The 23,420-nt window shown below is 39.3% G+C and overlaps 1 protein-coding gene across 10 annotated transcripts in view; it reads right to left on the reverse strand.

Annotated features, from left to right (window-relative positions):
* Positions 1-23,420, reverse strand: part of LOC135225875 (nucleolar transcription factor 1-A-like) — a 176,453-nt gene that overhangs the window by 15,527 nt on the left and 137,506 nt on the right. For 9 of the 10 annotated variants that reach the window (XR_010317108.1, XR_010317107.1, XR_010317106.1 and 6 more), the window contains 3 exons: positions 21,968-22,045; positions 3,238-5,351; positions 504-610 (listed from right to left, as the gene is read on the reverse strand). Coding sequence is in view for 7 of the 10 variants with exons in the window: in XM_064265435.1 (XP_064121505.1) it covers positions 533-610; positions 3,238-5,351; positions 21,968-22,045 (2,270 nt within the window). In the remaining 3 variants the exon portion in view is untranslated. Of the gene's footprint in view, positions 1-503; positions 611-2,593; positions 3,070-3,237; positions 5,352-21,967; positions 22,046-23,420 lie in introns of those variants that run through there. The other variant, XM_064265436.1, reaches the window with a different exon arrangement.

A 23,420-nucleotide genomic window follows, 5' to 3' on the forward strand; every position in this document is an offset into this window, starting at 1 on the left:
AGGGCATTCTGGGTAACACGTGCCTCGTGACCTGGTAGATGCCAATAGTCCCTGGATCGCACAAGTTTAATTTTAATTCTACCGGTTTCCAGCTTGGCGCTAGTAAATCCTAATGTTAAGACCTCAGGTTTTTTAGTTATGAAAAATACAAATTAGTTACAAATTTGTCATTTTTAAAAACCAGCCAATAATGAGGAAATGTTATAAAAAAAAAAAAACTTTTAAAATTTTTAAAAATTGCTTAACTTTGTAATTCCATTACATCACATATCCAATGGATAGGTATGCAAAATATTCTTCATAAATTGTAATACATAAAATGTAGTTACTGATGGAAAAAGTGCAATATTCATTTTAAGTCAATGAAATCAAAATAATGAAGTATGTACTTCCACGTCAATAAGTAAACTCGGAACGTATCAGAACAATGCTGACTTAAATTAATGAACTATATCAACCCATAAGTAATTCTCATGGATTTAGGCATTTATCCAGTTAATTACCATTAAAAAATCCTTTTCTACAATTCTCATCATTCACTGTCATCTTCATCATCTTCACTCTCATCATCATCATCGTCATCTTCATTATCATCATTTTGATTGGACTTCTGCAATAAAAAAAAATTTCAATAGATATACATGAACGAAATGGCAATTCCAGTAAACCCATATTCTGGTAAAGAGTTTACTAAATGTTCATTATGGAATATAATCACTCTACCTACTGCAGTCCTGAATGCAATAATAAATTCTAGATCTTCTTTTCCTAATATTTTATAAAACCTGACATAACATAAAAATATGCTCCTTCAGAAATGTGGCAGTGATTTACCATTCCCTGCTAGGCTCTGCAATTTATCAAGGTCAGATTAACCTACCCTCACACCATGTAGAGGTCATTATACCTCATTGCAATGATATTCATCACACAAGCACAATGGAAAGAAGTCTATCTCTAATATTCATCACACAAGCACAATGGAAAGAAGTCTATCTCTATCTTCATAGCTAGTGGAATTTTTCATGACTTTTCCAGCTATCTCTACCTTTATCTATTGCCTTTCTTTACTTTGGGTATCTAGCACTTTCCTTTTAATGATCTCTCATGCAACCTTTCAATCATTTCCCACTTAATTATCAGGTGCCCAAACTATCTCAATTTTGACTCTTAAGCCTTTCTCACACACTTCAATGATTTTTGCTGATCCCTGATGTATTTATTTCTTATCCTATTTTATCTCATCACTCTAATCATCCATCTTACCCTTCACCCTAATTGGGACTGTATTGTCACAAGCATACAACTGATACCTCACCAGCAAAACTGTCAAATTACCACCTAAACCTTCCACTTCTGTCATTAGATGGACAAACACACTTCTGTCTTGGATTGTGACCAGGCTGTGATAAGTTGCGAAGGTGGAGGACATTAAGTCCAATTGCTCTGGAGACATGAGCATTGCTTTACATATATAGAAAGATAGATAGATAGTTATTTGAATTTTAGCCTAGCCTAACCCCTTTTAAGCACAACAAGACTTACAACCCAAAAACTCCTACCAGACAGAAAGCTCTCCCCTACCAACCACACACCACCAGCACCTGCCTTCTACTCCCCCGTGTTATTGTTTACATCCCCCCGACGCCGCCGCCATCTTGTCTATGACGTCACAACACAACTAAAATACATCAACAGACACCTTCTAGAATCAACCATATGCTGTCCATATATAGGACACCCACCATATTTCAACAATGCATAAAATACCAATAACAATTATACAATATATAATAAAGTTATATATAAGATATAGAGATTTAGATAGTATATATAAAAATACACACCATACAATTTTCAGTTTCTCCCTCTATGGAGCCATGATCAACTAACCACTCTGGTCCCCATATAAATACGTTTTGAACCCTAGCTGCTACTAAGGCCATGGTTTGTGTGAGGCCTGAGGGGTGAACTGCAGTTTCCTTCTTGACGCAAGGTAAGTTGGCACATGGAAGCAAACATCCCGAAGAGCTAGTAAGTCCCATTTTCTAATGGGCCTTCTTACCATCTCCTTGAATGGTAAGGAACTAGTTAAGCAGACATTGATCAAGGATGGGCCCCAACATCCTAGCACCTTCAGAACAATGGAGACAACTGCAAGGTTGCTTATTTCATGATCACGGATCCGATCTTACTCAAAAAAAGCCTAAAATCTTTTTATCTCTTCAATATGATGAAAATGCCACTGGTTGACTGGAAGAGGATTTGGGGGGGAGGGTTCCCCAGAAAGGGATGGTAATCCCTGTGCCAAAGGAATTTTTACAGCAAGAGGAACTCCCCACACAACAGAAATGTACACAGATATTGCAAATTCAAAATTATCCAAAACCTGAAACACTACCTGCCTCATGCCTTTCAAACAAAGGATTCTTAACCTGTATCTGCATGACATACAACTTAAGTTTTAAAAATTAGTTTCATGTAAATCATCAAAAAATCATTTTATTTCTTTTTCATTCAACTCAAATACAACTGAGCTTGGTTACAACCAACTGTTGTAATTCAAAATGGATGCAAGACAAAGAGTAGGGCATAATATCAAGCATTTGCTATATAAACTACTTACATAGTACTATAATGTAATGTACAATCATTATTTCAATCTTTTTACCATAATGTACTTCTAATGATATATTTTAATCATTTGGGTAATGTATACATTATGTCCAGGTAGGCATCAAGTTACAACAGGGTTAGGTTTCTACATGCATCGATTGTAACTTAAATCATTTTGCAATTCAAGTCTAGAGTTCAATTAATACTGTAGGATGCTGCTGATAGAGCAGGGTAACTAAAAAGGATGCTGCCTCAGTGATGTGAGAGCTCTCCCGAGATGGCGCCAAGTAAGTCTGTGATCAACTGTTGTTTGTTTGTTTGTATGGTGTTTTAGCATGGAACCAGTGGTTATTCAGCAACGGGACCAACGGTTTTACGCGACTTCCAAACCACGCTGAGAGTGTGATCAACTGTTCTTACAGTGTGTACTCATATGCATCAGCCCACCCAGTCCTGCTGCCAAAAGTGCGATTGTAAGTGTGAGTAGTTGTATGTCAAGCAAATTAAGTCAGATGGTACTAGTAACATTTGCCTACAGTGCTAAACAGTCAGCTTCAATTAAATCACAACCTAGATATGCTGAAAATGCTAAAACTATAAACTTCCAAAAATTTAACTTACCTTTGGTGACTCCCATGCCTGTGTAACATTGCAATTATCATCATCATCATCATCATCATCATCACCATCATCATCCTCATCTTCACTACTGCTTTCTTTGGCTGGGGTTCTCTGTAGACCTCCCTGTTTTGGTAGACTCTTCTCCAGTTCATGATCACTGTCAGAGGCATCCTCATCTGAAGATTCATCATCCTCATCATCACTAATGCTTTCTTTGGCTGGGGTTCTCTGTAGCTCTTTTTGTTTTGGTACACTCTTCTCCAGTTTATGATCACTGACAGAAGAATCCTCATCTGAAGATTCACCACCACTCTCAGAGCTTTCCTTGCTGTGTTCCATTCCCATTACTTTTAGTTCTTTGATACCTTCTTCACTCAATGCCCTTGACTTGACCACTCCTTGAAGAGTACCAACCTCTTTCTTTGCTATGACATAAATGGGATAATCCTTAATTGGGAATTCCTCTTCAAAAATGTCTTCTTTAAAAAACCTGTGATGCTCTTTTCTTTTAAAACCCAGGTACACCTTTGCTACATCTCCTAAATTTCTAACGTACTCTAGTAAATTGTCTTTATATATTTCCCGATTTTCTTGACATCTCTCAAGATATTTTGAATGTGACTCTGCTGGTAAGGATTTCCAAGCTGCAGCGCAAGCTTTTTCCATTTCCTTTGTGCTACTATATTTGTCTTTCCTTTGTTTTCTAAACTTGATACCAAATAATCTGAAAGGAGTAGGTGCTGGTTTTTCAGGCTCATCATTAAATTTTGGCTTTGCCATGCTTACTTCAACCGTATGATTAGCTCCAAATTGTCCTTCCTGTCCCTTAGGTTTATTTTCAAAATATGTTTCCAAAACCAATGCTACATCACTATTAAGACTTTCTTTCCACTCATCATACAATTGATTGTAGCGTAGCAATGCTTTTCTACATTTTATTTTGTATTTTGTTTTTTCTTCATCAGATAAACTACCGAACATTACATTTGCAGTTACCAACTTATTTTTTGCATCAACATGATCAAGTTTTCCTTTCCTATTCATTTCGTCAAAGAAAATTCCAACTACACTATTTAAACATTTAGGCATGCCTAAAAATTCAAAATATTCCTTGTACAATTTGCGCCCACTGATTTTAGGCATTGGTTTGTCAAAGTCTGGGTGTGATTCCTTATATGACTTGTACTCAGATATACACCTTGATGCTTCTTGACAAGATTCATGAATATACTGACTTTTCTCTTCAATCTTCATATCACTAAACAACTTTCTGCATTTGTTTTTGAGTTCCATTCCTTTTGAGCCTCCTTTCTCTATTTCACTGGCATAATATAGTTCAAAAGGTCCTCTAGGTGAACCAGGAGGTAAATCGAGGGTCTTTTTAATTTCTTCAACTTCCTTTGCATACTCAAGTTCATAGCGTTTTTTTTCTTTCCCAGATAACTCTAACCAGGCAGTAGAAGCCTTTGAACGAAGTACGCTGGAAGGCGCCTCAGACTTGTGTTTTTTACAGTATTTGTGGATGAACCTTAATCTTGGAGGTAATATTCTCCTAAGTCTTGAAGAACTATCTGACACTTCTTCCTTAGCTTCTTGAAGAATCATTGCCAATGTTTTATATTTTGAAATCTTGCTAATCATTATATTTAACATATCGCTGCAGTCTCTTGGAGTTCTGCCTTTTATCGCAACACTTTTCCAGTCTATTTTACGGAGCGTTGTTCTAAATGGTGCGTTATCTTTAGGATCTAAATTACCAAGTACGCTGTCAATCAGCGAGAGTTCTTCTTCCACAGCCCAACACTGTTCATTACTTTCAACATATCCATTCTTCTTAGGTGTTCCTTCTAAGTTGCTTGATTCTTTTCCATGTAAACTTAATCTTGCTTTTTTATTACTTTTTTTAACATTCAGGGGTGAACTTTTGTAGACTTCTTCCTTGGGAGATTTTACACTATCAGTGACTTCATCCACTTTACCTTTCTTCTTTTTATGTTTTGGGGTAATATCAGGTCTGTGCTTGAATGGAGAATCTAGGCCACCCTCCTGAGTCTCAGACATACTTAGATTTTCCTGACCTTCTGACTTCTTTTTCTTCCGCTTTGGGGGTGAACCTGAAATAATTAAAACAAGTGAGTTTGCTTCTAGACTTAAGAAGAGTATGACATCAAAATTTTATAAGCCCTCTAAAACTTGGATATTATTTTATCATGGTCTCACTGACTATTTATTGTCTGTTTACTCATTTCTCATCATCAATATTTAAGCATCACCATTTTTTTAGCTTTTTCATTTATGTGCTTATATGAAATGGGTTCTCTCCACACTCTTTGGTCTAATGTACTTCCTAAATTCCCATCTAGTCTCGAAGTCACCTTATCAAATGTATTTACCACCTCACTCTGAGATCTCCTTCTATTTTCCAGCCACTATACTCAACTTCTCCAGAGGTTTTTCATTAACACGCTATGCTGCAGACATGATTCTTATCATTTTGTCATCATATATCTTCAAATTCTCATACTCCTTTATGTGTGCCAATGTCTCTGCTGCTTATAATACAAGGCCTACACATGCATCATAACTTTTCCCTTGCTTACATACAGAATATCAATTTTTTTTAAAAAAGTAAATTGTATTTTTCCTAACTATATAAACCTGAGGTCCTTTACATTAGGAATTACTTTCAGTGTAGGCTGGAAAACGGCCGTTGACGTTTCAAACAAGGTGATTAGGCAGTTAAGTACTGTCTGCTAGTCCGGAGTCCAGCCCGACTGGCTGTAAACATTCCAGTTTGCTTTAGGCCCAGGCAGCAGATAGATGGGTGGCATGAGGTGAGCCTATATTTAAAGGACCTCAGGTTTGTATAGTTAGGAAAAATACAACTTACTTTTAAAAATTGTGATTTGTTCCTATATGATATACAAACCCTCTGTCCTTTACATTTGGAAGACTCACTGATTGGTTGGAGGTATGTGAGTGAGCTCTATGAACAGACTGGTGTTTGCCCAACCTGTGGTTCCTTTCCTGGTCATTAGAGCAAGGAAAGGGACCCAGTCCTGTTAAATTGATCAGAGTATGGGTGCTTCGAGATCAATGAGCAGAATTCTGGACCATTCCATAAGAGGGAGGAAACATAACCTCACATGAAAAAGCAATCAAACTCCTTATTGTCGGAGACATTTAGGCAAATACAAGAATTGGGTTTGGAGGATATATGCTTCTATAATCTAATCAAAGAATATAGAAAGGTTATTCTATCACATAGTCTTACCTGCATCGGCTGCCAGTTCCAGCTTGAAGGAAGAGAGAGGAATGAAAAGAGGAAAGAAGAGAGCACTTTCATTTATACCTATCACAAAAGGCGAGATGCAACCTTGTCCTGTTAAAGAAGCTGGGTACGCTACACAACTGTTGAGCAGCCACCATGGGTCCCAACAAAAGTGTCCAAGGAACTGTCAGCTATATCCCAAAGGTAGAAAGAGGTGAAAGTGGTACGAACGCAAGGGAGGGGCCAATACCCCTGACTTCGTGAGCTCTCGGGCAAAAAGTACTGGTGTCATTCCTTCCTTCAGAGGAGTACACTTTCCTGATCACTTCACGAAGTCAGAAAGAAAAAGTGTTCTTGGACACTTCTTCCTTGGTCACCCCGGTGCTAACTTACAGGCGTCAACACTCAGGCCGGAGATGTTGAATTCTCTTCAGATAGCGCTGTAGCACTCTAACAGGACAAAGCAACATCTTGTCAGGGTCATTACAACAGAAGTCCTCTAGGGAAGGGGATGTAAAGGACTCTAACCTAGCGTCAGGGACAGAAGGGTTCCTCAGTCTTCGCTACAAGTCCAAGATGAAATCTAGCATAATTGATCCCCATCCCCTCGAAGAAGCAAAAAGACTGTCTTGTGGGTCAGAGCCCTGCCTGACGACTCCCGTAGAGGCTCGTAAGGAGGACGAATCAGGCTCTGAAGTACAGGAGTCACATCCCACTCAGGGGGCCTCAGTTTTCTGGCTGGGCAAGACCTCTCAAAGCTCCCAATGAGCAAAGATATCTCCAGAGAGGGAGATATCCACCCCCTCAGTTTCAAGACTATGCCCAAGGCAGACCTGTAGCCTTCAACTGCTGATAGAGAAGTCAGCAACCTGCTGAAGAGAAGTTCTGGCCAGAGAGAGAACCCGTCCACAACACCAACCAAAGAAGACGGCCTACTTTCCCTGGTATACTGTTGCTGCTTGGCAAGAAAAGCCTCTCACTCGCAATAGATGGCGGATAACCTCCAGCCGTGAAGACGCAGGGACTCCACTACCAAGTGGTAACATTCTATGTGCAGCTGACATAGAAGGTCGTGCCAGGGGGGAAGTTCTCTTGGTGCCTCAGAGAGAACAGCTAACAGGTCAGGGTACCAGAGCCACCAGAATCATCTGAAGTTTCGGGGTGATCAGCACCCTGTTAATTACCTTGCGAATCATGCAAAACAGGGGAAATGCGTACATCTCGAGGTTATCCCACAGATGTTGGAAGGCATCCTCTGAAACAGCCCATGGGTTCAGCACTATGGAACAGAAGACCTGATGTTTACTATTGAGCCAGGTGGTGAACAAGTCTACGACTGGATGCCACCCCCCCTCCCCCCCAGGTTGAACAACCTTCATGCCACATCCATGTTAAGGGACCACTCGGTTCCTATCACCTGATTCTGGTGGCTGAGCTTGCCTGCCACTACATTCCTCTTGCCTGGAATGTACCTGGCCGACAGCTCCACCGAGTGAGCTACAGCCCACTCATGTGTTTAAGAACAGAAGCATGTCCGGAGGGGAAGTGTGCAGCTCCACTCCTATTAGAAGGTTCCTGTCATCCAGCCACCAAGCTAAATCCTCTCTCACTTCCTCCAACAGGGGAATGAGAGACCACGGGTAAAGCCGTCCATAAGGGACCAGCTTCTCCAACAACGACAGGTGACCGATCTCAACTTGCCAGTGCCAAGTTGGTTGTTCCTGTTGTGACAGGAACAGCTGTGCTGCCTTCCTGAACTTGCTGATAGGCCAGTCTGAGGGGAAACCTCGTGCTGCTACCGTACTGATTAGCATGCCCAGATACTTTATAATCTGCTTGGGAATGAGATCCAACTTCTCAAAATTTATCACGATCCCAGATCGGGACAAATTTCGAGAAGGTGATCCCTGTCCTGTAACAACTGCAAGTGTGACCTTGCCAGGACTAGTCAATCATCGAGATACACCTCAGCAGACACATCACTACTAAATGGACCCCAAGCTGAAACAAGGATGAACATGCTCATGAACACCTGAGCAGCAGTTGAGAGCCCGAAGCAAGGTGCCCTGAATTGGAACATTGTCCCCTTGAGGATAAAGCAAAGGTACTTTCTGAAGGATCGATGAATGGATAGTTAAAAATATGCATCCTTCAAATCCACCAAAAACATTAAGTCATTCTCCCTGTTTGAAGCACAGTGTGTGCCGTTTCCATTGTGAACAGTCTGGCAAACGAATTGGATCAAAGAAGAAAGATCTATCACCGGCCTCCAGCCCCCGAGGCCTTCTCAACTAAGAGCCAACTGTAGGAACCCGGGGATAGATCTCGCATGATTTCCACAGCTCCTTTGCTCAGCATTGTGTACAGTTCTTCCTTCATTGCCAGATCCTTGGCCGAACCAGGGGTGTAAGTTTGGAGACAGACCGAAGAGTTGGTGAGAGGTTGCTTTGACTCGAAGTGAAGTAAATATCCCTCCCGAAAGACATCTACTATCCAGGTCTCAGCTCCATATCGCTGGCAAGTTACCCTATGGCTCAATAGGCACCCCCCCAAACCAAAGACAGCAGCTGGAGAGGAACACAGCCCCTAGCGTTTCCCCTTCTTTCCCTTACCTCCCTTCCCCTGGAGGGGAGGTAAGGGAAGCAAGGTACTTCCTCACACTCCCTTAGAAGGAAGAGACTTTTTAGGGGTAGAGGAAGAGCTAGCTTCCCTCCACGGTCTAGTGCAGTTGTATGTGAAGTCCTGGAGGTCTGCAACTGACTGGTGGACGAGACGGTCTCTGTCTTCAGCTCTCAGTTTCTCCACCACAGCATCTACCAACTCTTTAGAGAAGAGAGCGGTAGAACCCAGCAACGGTCTGTTCCTAAGAACCAAAGCCAACTCTGAACCACCAGACCTAGTGATGTGATTCAAGAATGCATCCCTCCTCCTCAACACCAGGTTTGCCCACAGGTTGGCAGTCTGGTGGGCTAGGTAGGAGATGACCCTACCTGCAGACTGACAGTCTCCGAAAAATTCAAGTCGTCCCTGGGAACAATAGTACCTAAGGAAGCTGCAACCTTGGATTCTGTGAGTGACCACAGATCCAACCAGGAGACTGCCTGAAATGCTGCCATGGTGGTAGCTTCCAGGTTCACTGCCTCCTGCTGAGAAAATGAGACATTTTCTGCAGTAAGGTGTTGCAGCAAGATGCCAGGACCTAAGCAAAATAGGTTTGGCTCAACCTGCTTAGTCGGCAATGGTCTCTCCGAGGGAAAGTAGAATTGCTTTTGTCGAGGCAGAGGTGGGGGAAGCAGCTTGTCTGAAAACTTCGTCAAGGACACTTTCAGCCAAGGAGGACCATGGCAACCCTGTAGAAACCTTAGCTTCTTCTTAGGACCCCAAAAGCATTCTAAGTGAGAGGATGTCGGTCAGTAGACAAAGCCACGGTCCCTTCCCGTAGGTCATTGTACTGACAAATAACCTCAGCAAAATGGATCTCGGGGATGTCAGCATCCTGAGGGGATGGACAGTCAGATCCTTCTAGGATACATTTATTAGGGCTGTTGCCTTGTATGATAAGGCGCCCTATGAGGTAATGTTAGACTTGCGATAATCTTCGCTAAGTCGGTTGGTTATGCACTCCCATATTCATTGGAGTGTCTTGGGGTTTGTAGATAACTTACGAAGTCGGTATTATCTTCTTTGGTTATGACGACGATGTGTTAAACTCATGATGATTTCTTTCTGATGTGAGGTTCTTAGTAGAAAACACGAAGTATAAAAATACTTATATTCTCTGAGATTACATGGTGAAGATCAAGTAGGATTGTACAGGTCTTCTAATGACGATAGCTCAATCGCTTCTGCCAATGATGATGGCTAATTCTATTCTGTCCTGTTCTACATGATAAAGCTTAGGTAAAAAGGTACAGGTCTGCCAAGGATGATGGCTAACTCTGTTCTGACTACCATCTTGGTTACAAATCATAAAGGAAGCAGACAGTAGCTCGAACATACGAACATACAATCAGATGACATAGTTACTAATCACGTAGGCCGCTTGAGCTATAGGTCACAGTGTTTGTCTCAAGCAGGAAGCTTGGACTAAAGTTTATAAACAAATGAATGACTACAGGTGACGGCATGTCATCTTAGCCTACTTTTATGTATACCTCATCTTAGCATCTCTGGTCTGATCACATTCCTGCAAGCAATCTGGTTGACCTCTTTAGTTTTAGTCTTTTATATATATATGGAATAACATTCCATATTTTTATTATGTAATCACTTACACATTCCTCCCGGCTCCCTGTGACCTTCCTGAACTACACAGCCATACAACCTGTTCAGTCCTAGACTGAACAAGGAAAGTAAAAAAGTTAATTAATTAAACATCTAACCCTGTAAAGAGAACACCTGACAAAATTTTAAAGCAAGATTTTAACGATTATGATGTTGGTTAAGGTAGACATGCTCACAGGTACCAAAAGTATTATGTGAACATTGCCAACTGCAATTTAATTACTTTGCCATAATAAACTACCATGAAGACTAGCCATTAAAATCAATTAAATATGACAAATTTTTAACTAATTTGTATTTTTCATAACTTACAAACCTGAGGTCTTAACATTAGGACAAATACTCAGCGTCAGCTGAAAACCGGTAAAGTTTAAAATAATTGTGTACGCAAGGGACTATTGGCATCTGTGCTTGGTCACGAGACATGTGGAGCCACCCACATAACCCTCTTTAACTTGTGACCCCGTTAGTTATTCTTCCAACCCAGGTTAGTTGATAGAGGGGGTGGTTAGAGGTGGGCCTTTGTATGTTAAGACCTAAGGTTTGTAAGTTATGAAAAATACAAATTGGTTCAAAATTTGTCATTTGTTCATATACAAAACAAACCTTTGGTCTTAACATTAGGATAGCCTTACTTTTGGTGAGAGGTAAGTACTATTAACCAACTGGGAGTTTGCCACCTTTGATCAGTTTTCTGAATACCAGAATTCTACGAAACAACTGACCAGTATTTCTGAATCTAAGACATATATGAATATTATAGAGTCAGACTTCTGGGTTTTACACGTCATAGTTCATTGCATCCGAGGAAGATAAGAAGATCTGTTCTTTTAACAAAGCAATTCATCCACTCATGTAGGTTTGTTATCATTCCTCTCCCCCTTGCTAAAGAGAGGAATGTCCTGCTACTGATAGGTATCTTACTGATACTAACCCTAACAGTATGGCTACATCACTCACCTGTATCTTGTCTGTTCCAGCTTATGATGGTACTCTTATTACTGCCCGAAGTAAAGGAGACAGAAATTTGAAAAGGAAAGAGGCTAGTATCTCCTCCATTTCATATTCATACCATCATCTAGGACAAGCTACCAACAACCCACCAGGGGCGCTGGATGAGTTACATCATTTGTTGAGCAGCCACCAAAGGACCCAAGGAAATTGTGTCCATGGACCTCTGGGCAACCTTATTTATAAACAGGAAAATGAAAGTGGGTTTTCATAACAATGAACCCACTCCCAAATTTCAATGAACAGACAAGACACCTTCTTAACATTGCTCAATTTGAGTTTCGTTACAGTCAAGCTACCAACAACCCACCAGGGGCGCTGGATGAGTTACATCATTTGTTGAGCAGCCACCAAAGGACCCAAGGAAATTGTGTCCATGGACCTCTGGGCAACCTTATTTATATACAGGAAAATGAAAGTGGGTTTTCATAACAATGAACCCACTCCCAAATTTCAATGAACAGACAGACACCTTCTTAACATTGCTCAATTTGAGTTTCATTACAGTCAGACCAACCGTCACGATCATTTTAACAGATAGGTTCTTAATTGCCAGAAGGCACATATTCCTCTGAAGACCTTCTCTTCTGTATGACCCCATTGGTACAACTTGACGACAAGGAGTAGGCTTGACTGATCGCCTCTGTTTGGCCTGTTCCTTTACGTCTACCACCTTTACGTTCTAGGTGACGTAGTTCTTTCTATAACCACACCGTACTGAGCATGACTAAGAAATGTATCTGTCGTCATGACCTGTGCTGCACTGACTCATTATCCCGGATTCTGCGGCAAACTGGAACTGTTGTTCCTACCTACTTTTGAGTCTACGTCAAAAAACCTGGTTATTGAGTACTCCCACTCTACCAAAGTCAGAGGAAGACCACCATCCACGGTCAGTTTCCTGTAACGTGACTGAAGTATGTGCCTGGTGGTAATCCATCAAGTCTACTCTGATACAGTTTGTTTTCACTTATCAGATCGGAGTTCTTATGTGCCCCAGCCAGTTCACTGCTCCTGATTCATCTGACGATTACTCAGTGTGAAGTGATATTCATATGCCCAATCACCAGTCCAATGTGTATCACCATGCATGTAAACATGTAATTACAGAGATTCTTCCCTCTGTTCTGACAACCTTTCCACCAGATCATTGTCTACTGACTGAATGTCTTTCATGGACTGAAACCTCTATACAGGCAGTCACGGCCAAAGAGTCATTCTGTATATGTGAGCCGAAGACCTTTGGAATCGTGTTACATCCGAGGTGCACTCTACACCCAAATTCTTAAAACTATTAGTTCGAAAAAGGATACTGGACAAACCCCAGACCTTGAGATATTAATTCTACCTCTCGGTGATGCCTTTTCCCCACACGAACCTGGTAGCGATGATTGTGCTAAGACAAACTTTATCAGTCACTCATCTTGGGTCCTCCTTAACCCTTAAACGCCAAAGCGGTATTTTAAAAATCGTCCCCCGTATGCCGGCAGCGTTCGCGAGTGAGTGCCAAAGCAGAAATTTTATTTAAATCACAGCACGCTTAGTTTTCAAGATTAGGAGTTATTTTTGGCTCCTTTTTTTGTCATTGCCTGAAGTTTCGTATGCAATCATCAGAAATGAAAAAAATATCATTATCATATATAAATATTGGGATATATAACAGCGCGAAAAAATAGCGCTGTGAGCAAAACGGTTAAAGCTAACGAGTTAATTTTTTTTTTGTTGTATTGTACACTACATTGCGATCATTTTGGTATATAACACATTGTAAAACGATCAAGGCAACACAGAGAAAATATTATCACAAAATGATGCATGAATTCGTAATGCGCGGACGTACAAAAAGCAGTTTTCAAAAATTCACCATAAATCGAAATATTGGGCTAGAGACTTCCAATTTGTTGCAAAATGAAGGTAATTGACTGAATATTACTAGTTGTAGCTTACAATTGCAGTTTTCGACCATTTTGGTCAAGTTAAAATTGACCGAAGGACGAATTTTTTCTATTTATCGTTTTTTATATGAAAATATTTCAAAACTGATAAAAGCTACAACCATGGCTTGTTTTTAGTTGTATTCTACACAAAATTGTGCACATTTTCATATATAAAACTTTATGTAACAGCTAATTTAAAATGGTGCAAACATTACGACAATCGGATGAAAAAATTTATGATTTTTTCGGAAGTTACCACACAGACGAAAAGAAAGTTTATTTCATAAATTCACCATAAATCGAAATATTGTGCGAGAGACTTCCAATTTATTGCAAAATAAAGGTAAATTATTGAATATTACTAGAATGTAATAGTTTTAGCTTACAATTGCGTTTTTTTACCATTTCGGTTGAGTCAAAGTTGACCTAAGGTTGAAATTTTGGTACTTATCGTTATTTATATGAAAATATTTCAAAACTGATAAAAGCTACACCCATGGGTTGTTTTTAGTTATATTCTACATGAAATTGCACACATTTTCATATATAAAACTTTATGTAACGGCTAATTTAAAATGGTGCAAACATTACGACAATCGGGTGAAAAAATTTGATTTTTTCGGAGTTACCGCGCGGATGTAAGGAAAAAAATTTTTTTTTCTTTCATAAATTCACCATAAATCAAAATACTGTGCTAGAGACTTACAATTTGTTGCAAAATAAAGGTAAATGATTGAATATTACTAGAATGTAAGAGTTTTAGCTTACAATTCTGTTTTTCGACCATTTCCGTCAAGTTAAATTTGACCGAAGGTTGATATTTTGGCACTTATCGTTATTTATATGAAAATATTTCAAAACTGATAAAAACTACAACCATGGGTTATTTTTTGTTGTATTATACATGAAATTGCGCACATTTCCATATATAAAACTTTATGTAACGGCTAATTTAAAATGGTGCAAACATTGCGACAATCGGACAAAAAAATTTCTGATCTTTTCGAAAGTGTTACCGCGCAGACATTAGGAGAAAGTTTTTTTCATAAATTCACCATAAATCAAAATATTGTGCCAGAGACTTCCAATTTGTTGCAAAATGAAGGTAAATGATTGAATATTGCTAGAATATAAGATTTTTAGCTTACAATTGCATTTTTCGACCACTTCGGTAGTGTCAAAGTTGACCGAAGGTTGAAATTTTGGCACATCGTTATTTATATGAAAATATTTCAAAACTGATAAAAGCTACAACCATGAATTGTTTTTAGATGTATTCTACATAAAATTACACACATTTTCATATATAATACTCCATGTAACGGCTAATATAAAATGGTGCAAAAATGATGTCAAAAGTGACAAAATAATTTCTGAGATGTGTCGCTGATGTATTTTAGTGTGAGAAGAAAGAAATTTGCGCTTGCGCGCCTGGGTAACGATTGTAAACAAAACAACGCCTTGATCCGTGAGCTCCCAGCATCCCCCAAGGCGCGTGATTCAAAAGTTTTCGCCTAGTAGGCCTATAACTATTTATCCACGAATTTTTAAAAAAACTTTTTTTTCGTCAACGTACCATACGTCCAATCGGCACATGACAAGACAATTTTCGTCGACATTTAATACGTACAATTGGCGTTAAGGGTTAATTACTGGAACCAGGACATGGAGGAACAGGTAGAACAGAGTTCGTGTAACCTCCAGGTTGTTCCCAGTATCCCAAATGGAATTCTCAGGCTCCTTGAAGGGTGAAACCCCTGAGACAGCTCTTACATGGTTTTTCCATTATATGAGCTCCTGTCTCGACGAGTGGTTTGACCACTCATCTGCCAAAACGGTGGTCCAAGGTCCGACTCCCATCTCGGCCAACGGGGAATCAGAGAAGCTTATTTCTGGTGATAAAATTAATTTATCGTTATAGTGCGGTTCGGATCCCACAATAAGCTGCAGGTCCCGTTGCTAGGCGACCAATTGGTTCCTAGCCACGTATAAAATATCCAATCCTTCAGGCCAGCCCTAGGAGAGCTATTAATCAGCTCAGTATTCCTGCAAAAACTAAGATATACCTAACTTTTCCAATTATACAGACAATATCATAGGAAAACCCCAGGGGAATGTCCTATGATAATATATTCTATTCAGACACGTCCTAATTATCCTCCTGTCCAAGGAATTAATCTGTTAACAGGACATGGCTCATTTTCCCACAGGTAAACACCCTATGCGGTGATCTGTTACAGTATACAGGCATGTGTTCAATATGCTACCTTCCAAAGGGAAATCCTATATTGCCAGAAACCACCATGGTGTTATTCTCAAGTAACCTTAGCCCAGAATTGTACCCATCACTTCACCCTACCTCACTCTTGAAGAATGGGAAACTCCCCAGTTTCCCCTTCCAGATATGATGAGGTTCTAATGCCTTGCTCTAGCCAACTGAAGCTCAAACCCTCTATGTTAGGTTCATGACTTCAATATAGAAACTAGACCAGAATGGAAAAGACCCATCTGCAGATTCTAGGTTAATCTAGCCAACAACCACTTTGACTAGTCTAAATGGGTATAGTCAATTATGAACTGACTAACTTATTTTAAGTTGGCAAGACCAGGTTGACCATAGCTTGGTTAGGTTAGGCTAGATTAACTCTTCCACCAATTAGGTTAGGTTAACTCTTCCACCAATTAGGCTAGGCTAACTCCCATCTACGCTAGGCTAGTATAGATTAGCTTAATCTAGAAACTAAATGACTTAGGTTAGGGTAAAGTCGTTCAAGAAAGTTTGGGCTATACATGCTAGGCTACAGCCACAACCTTCTAGGCCGAGGTGTTAAAAAGTGTTTCGAATGGGTAGCCTAGGCACTAGTCTATGCTCGGCTATACTTATAACCTTACTAATTCGCCCAAGCTAAGATAGTGAAGGCATGTTCAAGTAGCCAGACCATGCTATGTCATCAACCCACTTTTAGGCTAAGTTGCCATATACAACATGTACGTCGGAACCATCTAACCTATGTTAATATCATCATTCAGGCTGTATACGATTACCAAGAGGAATCCATAGCCTCCCAACAATCCGTGCATTTACGTGATGTAAATCGGACTCCACATGACTTGAACAAGGTAATTCATACACCTTCGTATCCTTTTTCAATCCAAACACCATGTCAATCCCCGGGGGAAGCATGCTGGCAAGTGTCTCCGTGCCCCCCGAAAGGTTATTGAATTGACGAATCAAATCAATCACCTCCGCATATGAATCCAGAAACTCTTGGTTTTCTCCTTCCTCCAGTTCTAAGGTACTGTGTTCAGCCACAGGAGACGTTAGCTCGCTCCTATCCTCTGACAAACGTCCGGGTGCGTCATGGCCGTCCGACCCTACGGCTGCGGCATCTTTAATCTCTGATGGCCACCGATGGCTCAATCTCGAATAGTCAGTAGGATTTGAGAACGTATCTATTTGCAATTCTATATACAAATATGAGAACCACTTTATCATATTGCATTACTCTGACATCTAGAGTAAATGGAAAAAGTTTGTAAAAGCATCGTCGTATGTATGAAGTTCATCTAAATTGGCAACACTGCGCCCTTACGAACGATTCCTACACCCATCACTGTTTACACAGTTGCCACCTACGACCATCTAAGTTGGCAAAACTGCGCCCTTACGAACTATTCGTACACCCGGCACTGTTTACACAGTTGCCTCCTACAACCGTCCTGATCCTTCTGGCCTCGTATTCCTTACGACCATCACATTATTTACGATCGTCATATTCATATGACCTTCATTTCCTCATAGGCTTCATAGTACTCATGTCTATTATAATAGCCCTGATGGTCGTCATACTTCCAAAGCCCTTCATAGCTCTCATGGGCGTCATGGATCTACGGCCACTACAGCTCTACGGCCGTTATAGCTCTACAGCCGACATGGTTATCACAACCTAGGCTACCACTGGACTGTAAACAACCTCAACGGCAACTGTCTAAAGTTGACTGGGCTGAAGTACTGCTTAAGTTTTCTTATTCCAAACCTTGACTGGAGCACACAACGGCACAGCTGCTTATCCTACAAGAAAATTCATATTTCTCCATAAGAGTGTGCTCCCAAAATGAAATCGTAATATAATGATGCCACCGAAGACGACGAGAGGTCGGCAGCAGTAGGCTGTGACGTCATGACTACTGCCATTTTGAAAGCGGTTTTGGCTATGACGTCATCACGCTTGATGGAAGCGTGAGGCTGTTGATGGTACTCTTGCAGCCAAGATCAAGAGACCCAACCTTCTGTGGCATTACTTTACAAGGATGTGACAGTCCTGGCTCGAAGATGAAGAAGAAATTATTCTTCTCCTCTTGGCACAAGGATCAGTCATGAAGTCCCTGATTCTAGCCTTTTCCAACTCTTCACAGCCACACTAGACTAAGCTTCCATCATTCACTTGCTTGACAATTACAACTACTTCTTGTGCTTTCATATAATAGGGATGTAACAGTCTTGGCTCGAGGATCAGCTACGAAGTCCCTATGCTTCCAGGATTGGCAGGAGAACACACTGGCGTCAAAGCCAGTCACCTAAGCTTGTTGACGCCCAAGTAGAAGGATACAGAGGAAAGACTTGCGTCTTTTCCATTATGTGACTGTTATATCTCCTAATGCTTGTAATTTCTCTCAAAAACAAAGTGAATTATAAATCTCCAAATCCGAAAGTATAGTTGTACAGTGGTCCCCCCGTATTCGCGTTCTCCGGATTCGCGGACTCACACATTTGCGGATTTTTCTTTGGAACCTATCTAGAAATTATTCGCGGACGGACTCGCCCATTCGCGGAATTTTCCGACAAAAATAATCACTAATTAGTGTATTTTGATGTTTATTTTCATGACTAAATACATTTTTATGATACAAAAATGATCTACTAATTTTCAAATATTCTCTCTCTCTCTCTCTCTCTCTCTCTCTCTCTCTCTCTCTCTCTCTCTCAAGATGTGCGGTTTTTTGTATGATAAATTTTTCAAATATTAATATTAATTTATACAGCAATAATATCAATTCATTAAAGAAAATACCATAGTGAATTAGTAAGATTTTAGCTTATAAATTTAAAAAACTATGGAAGAATGAAGGAAGTCCCAGTATTCTTTCTCTAACCCCAGGTACTAAAACTGTCATACGTATAAAGTTAAGTGACAGGAGGGGGAAGGAGCTGTTGTGCTGTTGCCATCAAGTGCTCATGAAATCCCCCCCCCCTCTCTCTCTCTCTCTCTCTCTCTCTCTTTTGCCACACAAAATAATGATGTGTCATAGTGGTAACTCCCTCCCTCTCTTTTGCTGGAAGTGTTATAAGTATTTTTTGAGAGAACAGAGATAAACACTCTCTCTCTCTCTCTCTCTCTCTTTTACCGAGATGAAAGAATTTTTATGGTACTAGTATGTAAAATGTTTATTGATAATTTCAGTTATTTAATAATAATAATAATAATTAATAATAATAATAATAATAATAATAATAAGAATAATAATAATAATAATGATAATAATAATAAAACTGTAATTACAAAATTCATAATGGCAGTATTTTAAAGAGATGAAAATTACCTTTCCATTTCACTTGTAAGGATAACTCCTCTTTCTTACTGAGATGAGAGAATTTTTATGGTAAATGCACGTATTTATTTTATTTTCAAATAATAATAATAATAATAATAATAATAATAATAGAAGCAGTAATAATACAATAACTAATTTCAAATGAAAATTCTTCCCTTCGTCTTTTTCTGTATCAATTTCCCTACCTCATAACTCCAGTGACGCTCGGAGCTGGGAAAGTAACAATGCCATACAATGGTCAAAGAATTTAATGGTTTTATGTAATTCTCTCTCTCTCTCTCTCTCTCTCTCTCTCTCTCTCTCTCTCTCTCTCTCTCTCTCTCTCTCTTACTGAGATGAGATCATTTTCATGGACATTTATGTAATAAGTTTATCATTAATATAACTGTAAGTACAAAATTCATATCTGAGTATTTTAAATACAATAATCATTCCATTTCTCTCTCTTAAATACTGTAAGGACAACTCTCTCTCTCTCTCTCTCCACAAGATACTTGTCATACATCTGGTGTTTCTATTTCTTCCTTTTATCTCTCTCGCTCTCAGCAAAAGAATTGATAGACAGACAAACATAATTGCACAGTCCTCTCTTTCTCTCCTCTCTGGAGAAATATATGTATTTATGGGAGGGGAAAAAAGTTGTCTACAGACGTTCATTTCAATCTATTGAAACCGTAAGGAGTTATTCTCTTTCTCTCTGCTACTGGCTGTTTATATATTTCTAATGGTAAAATGTTTAAGATGACTTTAAAATGATATTAATAATACCAATTCAATGGTATATTTGATGTAGGATAATACTTTAAGTAGACATTTGGTATTTGTGATTTCACATACAATTGCTTCCTTTGTAAAAAGAAAATGGATGTCTAAAATAGTAACAGTATGAAAGAAAACGTGCATGACTGAATACTTATGGGGGGACTGAATTATTTTCACATACGTAACTAAGTCATACAGTACGTACATAGTATGTATTTATGTATAACCATAAAATGTAAGATTTACTTTTAAACAGTATTAATAATATTTCAAAGATTAATATGAACCATAATAGGATATTTTATGTATATTGGATGAAGGATGGTCTTTTTAGGGATACTTTGGTGTTTGCATGTTCGGGATAGGAGTTTATGAGCATTTTTAGAGGGGGGTTCCAAACATTCGCGGATTCTAACTATTCGCGGGGGGTCTGGTACACATCCCCCGCGAATACGGGGGGACCACTGTAAAGTACTCTTGTACCTCGAAATGAAAATAAAAGCATGTCTTTGTGTAGGCCGCAGCTGTGAAGTGACGTCATGGCGGGCGCCATGTTTATGACGTCACTGAGCATCTCGAATGCAAAGCCAGCACCCTACAAGAAGTGCAAGGCTGTTGTTATTCTCGTAGGCATAGCAACCTGACATTAAAGGCTGCCGTGTTGCACTATCTGCTTCTTTACAGATGGCAACGCATCCGACCGCCATTCAGTGCATATCAGGATAAAAGGGACATCCATCACATGGGACCCTGGATGGCAGCTCGACATTATATAGCAAACCAACTGTCCTTCTTGGGTTGGTTCTCCTGATAAGCCTAAAGCCGACCGCACACCAGCATCATCTCTGCCCACGTATCTGGAACGAAAACAAGATGGCGATGCACACCTCTCCCTGCAGGGAAAGGAGCACAATTAGTCATAATTACTTCCCAAAGCACATCCTGATACATCTAATCTTTGGATTTACAGGCAATCCATATGAATATGTGATATTCTAAAGAACAGGCAACGAATTAATTGTACCTTAAGAGTTTCTGCACCTACGACTTACTACACGATGAGTACCTCAACGTCGAAATCATCGAAGAAAATATCTGGGCGTTTATCTGCGATATCCCAGAAGTCTCGAAACATGAGAAGGCTTCATGTTCACATGCCCAGGAATTCCAAACAACAAATTCAAAACAATAGGGGGCAAACTAAATCAGCTTTAAAAGGACGGAGGCAAAGCACGTCCTCTCTTAAAGGCGGACCGAAGGTTTATTTCATATATGAACAAACATAAATATTTCCTCCTCTGTCTCGCCAACAGGTTATCATCATTAAAATTCATATAACCAAAGTATCTTCTAAATTCTCTATTTCAGCAGATGATAATTCCAGAGGTATTTTCCTTCATTAACAACAGATGTATTAAAATATTGACATGTATGGAGTTTCCTTCAAACATTATAATAAAAATATGAATGAAAATAACATTCCCATGCTCACAAATCAACATTTGCTAAACAACAAACAGAATTTATGCATTTAGTGCCAAATTTTATAAGGCAAATAGAATTTATGCGAGTTCCAAGTGCCTCATTTTAATGCCAAACATAATTTATGTGAGTACCAAGTTCCTTATTTAAGAGGACTTAAGAAAAAGACAAAACCCTGAACATCAATGTGAAATAGAGCTCTGAACAAACTGGGCAATAACACAGGCAAATATCAAAGTAGGTTGTGATAAAAATTGAGGTGTATTATTACCCTCACTGATCTGACAATAACATGGATTATTCAAGGCATATGCCACAGTTCATGACATTTAAAGTCAAGTAAATTTCTTAAACAGCACATTAATCTCACCTGCCATGTTAACTAAAGATTCCTGTGAAAGACCAATTTCATCAGGGATTGAACTTCTTTTCTTCTTCTTCTTCTTCCCTGCAAACAAACCAAAGGCATCAAGTTTTAAAATGAATATGTACACAGTGTCTATGAGCTTCAGAAATTTCTGCATGTTTTTTCTTAATTTATGTCCAAAGAAGAAAACCATGCGTTTTCCTTGTGTACGTCATAAAGGAACAATATTTAGGAAAAAAAATGTAACTCATGATTTCCAGCAGTTATGGAATTACCCTCAAATGATTTCCAGCAGGTATGGAATTACCCTCAAGGAGGAGCATACACATTGGGTTCAGTTAATTTTATTCTCAAACAAACACAGGCCTGCATTCAACCAGTGGAGAAGGAGGGGAAATCAAGGAGGGATCTTGATGTCGGGTACTGTTCATAATGTATTTTACAAAAGTAAAACCTTCCCCTTGAAAATTAATTATGTAGACTCAGACTACAAAAGAGATCTGAACACCCACCTGTAGAACCACTTAATAAGCTAAATACTGATCTATGAAGATGAAATGACTCAATGGTGCTGAAGGAAAGATTCACTAGATTACACCTTTGACTTTCAATGATGTACCTACCAAAAATGGTATTTCTTATAATAAAATGAAGTTCTATTGATACTTGCCCATTAATTACATAGCTGCAGTTGCTATTTTGACGACAGCTTGAATTTCGAAATTCACTGTAATGCTTCCTCCAGTGTTCAGTAGGTGAATAGGCTCCACCCAATTTCTGGAGAGAAGAGGTACTACATAAAAATACCTCAATTTGTTTCCCTTTCAGGATAGAAAACTGTCCATGTGAAGGGAGGAGGGTGGCTCTAATGACCCTTCATTTTATTATAAAAATACCATTTTTATTAGTGTAACTTACCTAGTAATTATATAGCTGAATCCCACATGGATAGGTGGTGAAGAGTCATGGACTTGACTGAATAAGTAGTATATCAAATAGGCATTTTCATGAGAGCAAGTAGAGTCTTTAAAGAAGAAACAACTCTAAGTTATGAAGAAGCTTATTAAAATTGTGATAAAAACTAAGAACATAATGGGAGAAGTTGCAATAAGTGAGCTGGAAGAAAAAAAGATTTATTGGGAAGCCTATGTAAATGCTTCATTTGGGAATATAGAAGATGGCCATACTCAACTGGGTTATGTTATATCCTTGACAGATGGTAAGAGAAGTCCCATATGGTGGAAATCCAGAAAATCCCAGAGTAGCAAAATCTACCACCGAAGCAGAAGCTCTGAGTACAAAGGAGGCTATAGAAGGATTGCTATATTTCAAACATTTGTTGGAAGGAGGAGGGAAAAAATTAGAAGCATTGGTTGACCGAAATAAAAATAGATATTGCAGCAATAAGAGAAACAATAGAATCTGGGGTAGTAAAGGAGGCAAGACGTTTAAAAAG

Source organism: Macrobrachium nipponense, chromosome 13 (assembly GCF_015104395.2).
Source record: "Macrobrachium nipponense isolate FS-2020 chromosome 13, ASM1510439v2, whole genome shotgun sequence".
Classification (NCBI taxonomy): Eukaryota; Metazoa; Arthropoda; class Malacostraca; order Decapoda; family Palaemonidae; genus Macrobrachium; species Macrobrachium nipponense.